The sequence below is a fragment of the Penaeus japonicus genome, unplaced genomic scaffold (assembly GCF_977035675.1).
Source record: "Penaeus japonicus unplaced genomic scaffold, GWHDUDI00000001_assembly GWHDUDI00000042, whole genome shotgun sequence".
Taxonomy (NCBI): Eukaryota; Metazoa; Arthropoda; class Malacostraca; order Decapoda; family Penaeidae; genus Penaeus; species Penaeus japonicus.
Window position 1 is genome coordinate 12,042,400 of NW_028234444.1, and position 2,500 is coordinate 12,044,899.

A 2,500-nucleotide genomic window follows, 5' to 3' on the forward strand; every position below is an offset into this window, starting at 1 on the left:
TGAAATCCAAAGTCCTATGCAGAAAGGGTAAAGTTTTGCTTTCAAAGCAGTGTTAATTTACCTAAATGAGGCTATCAACCTGCAAATCAACCGTTATTACTCTATCTACATCCAATACTTCCATATGGCATTATTCATTTTGTTATCAGTTATTTAGGTGTTGACTATCAAAGATAAATATATATCAGATATAAAAGTTCTGAATTTCACAGCTACATATCATTAATATTTCTGTAAAACACAATGGAAACCCTTGTCTGTATTGTTTGAGAGGCAAAATAAACAGCCAGCAATGAAGAATAAGACCCATTGTACTTGTTCCGTATCCATCAGTCCTGCCTGTATCTTTGCTCATTCAAATAATAATGATAATGGCTTTCTACATGTTACACAAAAGTGGACAAGCATTGCCCACTAAGCTGGCAGGACATGAGAACTTAACTTTCACACTCAATTATGTGTTGCAGCTATAGCATCAACCAGAATATAGATTTCTTGGTTTAAAATCCCAAGTCATATTCAAAATATTTGCCCTTCACTTACAGACATAAACAAGACATTGATAAGGACTTATCATTCTAATCTGAACCCAGGCAAGGGGGGGGGGGGTACAGAAGATGTAATGTGAAGTACAAGGTCAGAGTTAAGATATGACAAATGACTAATTCATGTTATTGTTCTGTGCTACTGAATCATATAAATAGATAGATAGATATAAATATATATGTAATCAAAAAACTTTTTTGAAACCCCTTGAATGCAACAATTTTCAAAAATTCATAAAAAACAGCCCTTTTGGGGGGTTTTCCACAAGAAAATTTTTGGGGGGTTACTGGTGGGTTTAGGGCGGGGGTTTGGGGGCGTTTGGGTTTGGGTGGGGGTTTTTTTATTTTTGGGGTTTTAAAATTGTTTGAAATGTTTTTTTAAAAAAATTTTAATTTGTTTGGGGTTTTGTGTTTTTTTTTGGGTTTGGTTTTAAATTTTTTTGATTTTGTGTGGTGTTGTGTGTGTGTTGGTGTTGTGTGTGTGGTGTGGTGGTGTGTGTGTGTGTGTGTGTGGGTGGTTGTTGTGTGTGTTTGTGTGTGTGTTGTGTGGTGTGGTTTGGGTGTGTGGTGTGTGTGTGTGTGTGTTGGGTGGTGGTGTGTGTTGTGTGGTGGGAGTTGGTGTGTGTTGTGGTGGTGTGTTGTGTTGTGTGTTGTTGTGGTGTGTTGTGTGTGTGTGTTGGTGTGTGTGTGTTGTGTGTGGTGTGTGGTGTGTGTGTGTTGTGTGTGTGTTTTGTGTGGTTGTGTGTGGGGGTGTGTGTGTGGTTGGGTGGGGTGTGTGTGTGTGTGTGTTTTGTTGTGTGTGTGGTTGTGTGTGTTGGTTGTGGTGTGGTTGTGTGTGTTTGTGTGTGTGTTTTGTGTGTGTTGTGTGTGGTTTGTGTTGTGGTGTAACTGATCCATCTATCTTCTAATGAATCTGAATTGCATATGACTTGACACCATATATTAGTGTATCATTACTAAGGCCATATGTAAATTCTCATTTATCATGTCCCAACACACTTTTACAGTCTGACAAACAGACAGATCAAAGGGTTAAAGAACTGGTTTAACCATTTTATCAACACTGTCACTTTCAAAAAATCATCAGAGCAGAATCCTTTCACTATCAAAATCAACATTGAATGGCCATGATATTTCAAAAATCAAGATAAAATATGATACTTTGTAGCTGCTCAATTAGAGCATTTGGGTTCTAGACAGGAGCCACATTCAAATAAAATGGATATATAGAATATCAACAACAATAATAATAACAATGCTAGTGGTTAAAAATCTCATGACAGATTCCATATCATAATTGTCATATTAAATAAAGCTAATGAACCTAACTCATGAATAATCACTTATTAATAACACCAATTTCTCTTGCTGTCCTAGGGAAAAAGTTCAAAGTGCAACCATATCTTCATCTACCTTTCCTAATGGGTAGATACTAACACATACCAAGACATACTGACACATAACTAAATACTGACAAACAACGACAGATAATGACACTTGCTTAAAGACACTGACTGAGACCTATAAATACCGATAAATAATAATGGCACATACTGACACATACCCTGACTCTTGACACGGAACATGAAAACAAAACTCCCTCAGAGATGTAAGACATTTCGGCTGTTTCACATCGGTCTAGTTTAAGAAATCACTCACTTTATATCAGTTTCCATGAATTATGGTAAGATCGAAAGCCTTGTTGGGAAAATAGACCTACCCCAACAAAGAAAACCGAAAAAACAAGACATTATCCCATAACATTATTTTTTTGCGGGTGGCCTTATTTCATATTTTCTACCACAGAAACTCGATATATTCACCTTGCACGACTTGCGTTGTCGCGGTAGCCATTTCTACCGATTTTTAGACGATCCGCGAGCCCTTTCAGCGCCGAAGAAGTTCTAAAAGAAGGAAAGAATACGAAGTAAACAAAGTCCAGTGTTTACAAAAAG

The 2,500-nt window shown here is 37.1% G+C and overlaps 1 protein-coding gene across 28 annotated transcripts in view; it reads right to left on the minus strand.

Moving 5' to 3' along the window:
* tgo (Aryl hydrocarbon receptor nuclear translocator homolog tgo) overlaps positions 1-2,500 on the minus strand; it is a 244,559-nt gene that overhangs the window by 242,023 nt on the left and 36 nt on the right. For all 28 annotated transcript variants that reach the window (XM_043016028.2, XM_086535253.1, XM_086535247.1 and 25 more), the window contains exon 1: positions 2,369-2,500. This exon is cut by the window's right edge. In XM_043016028.2, coding sequence (XP_042871962.1) covers positions 2,369-2,399 — 31 coding nt within the window. In that variant the 5' untranslated portion in view covers positions 2,400-2,500. The remainder of the gene's footprint in view (positions 1-2,368) is intronic.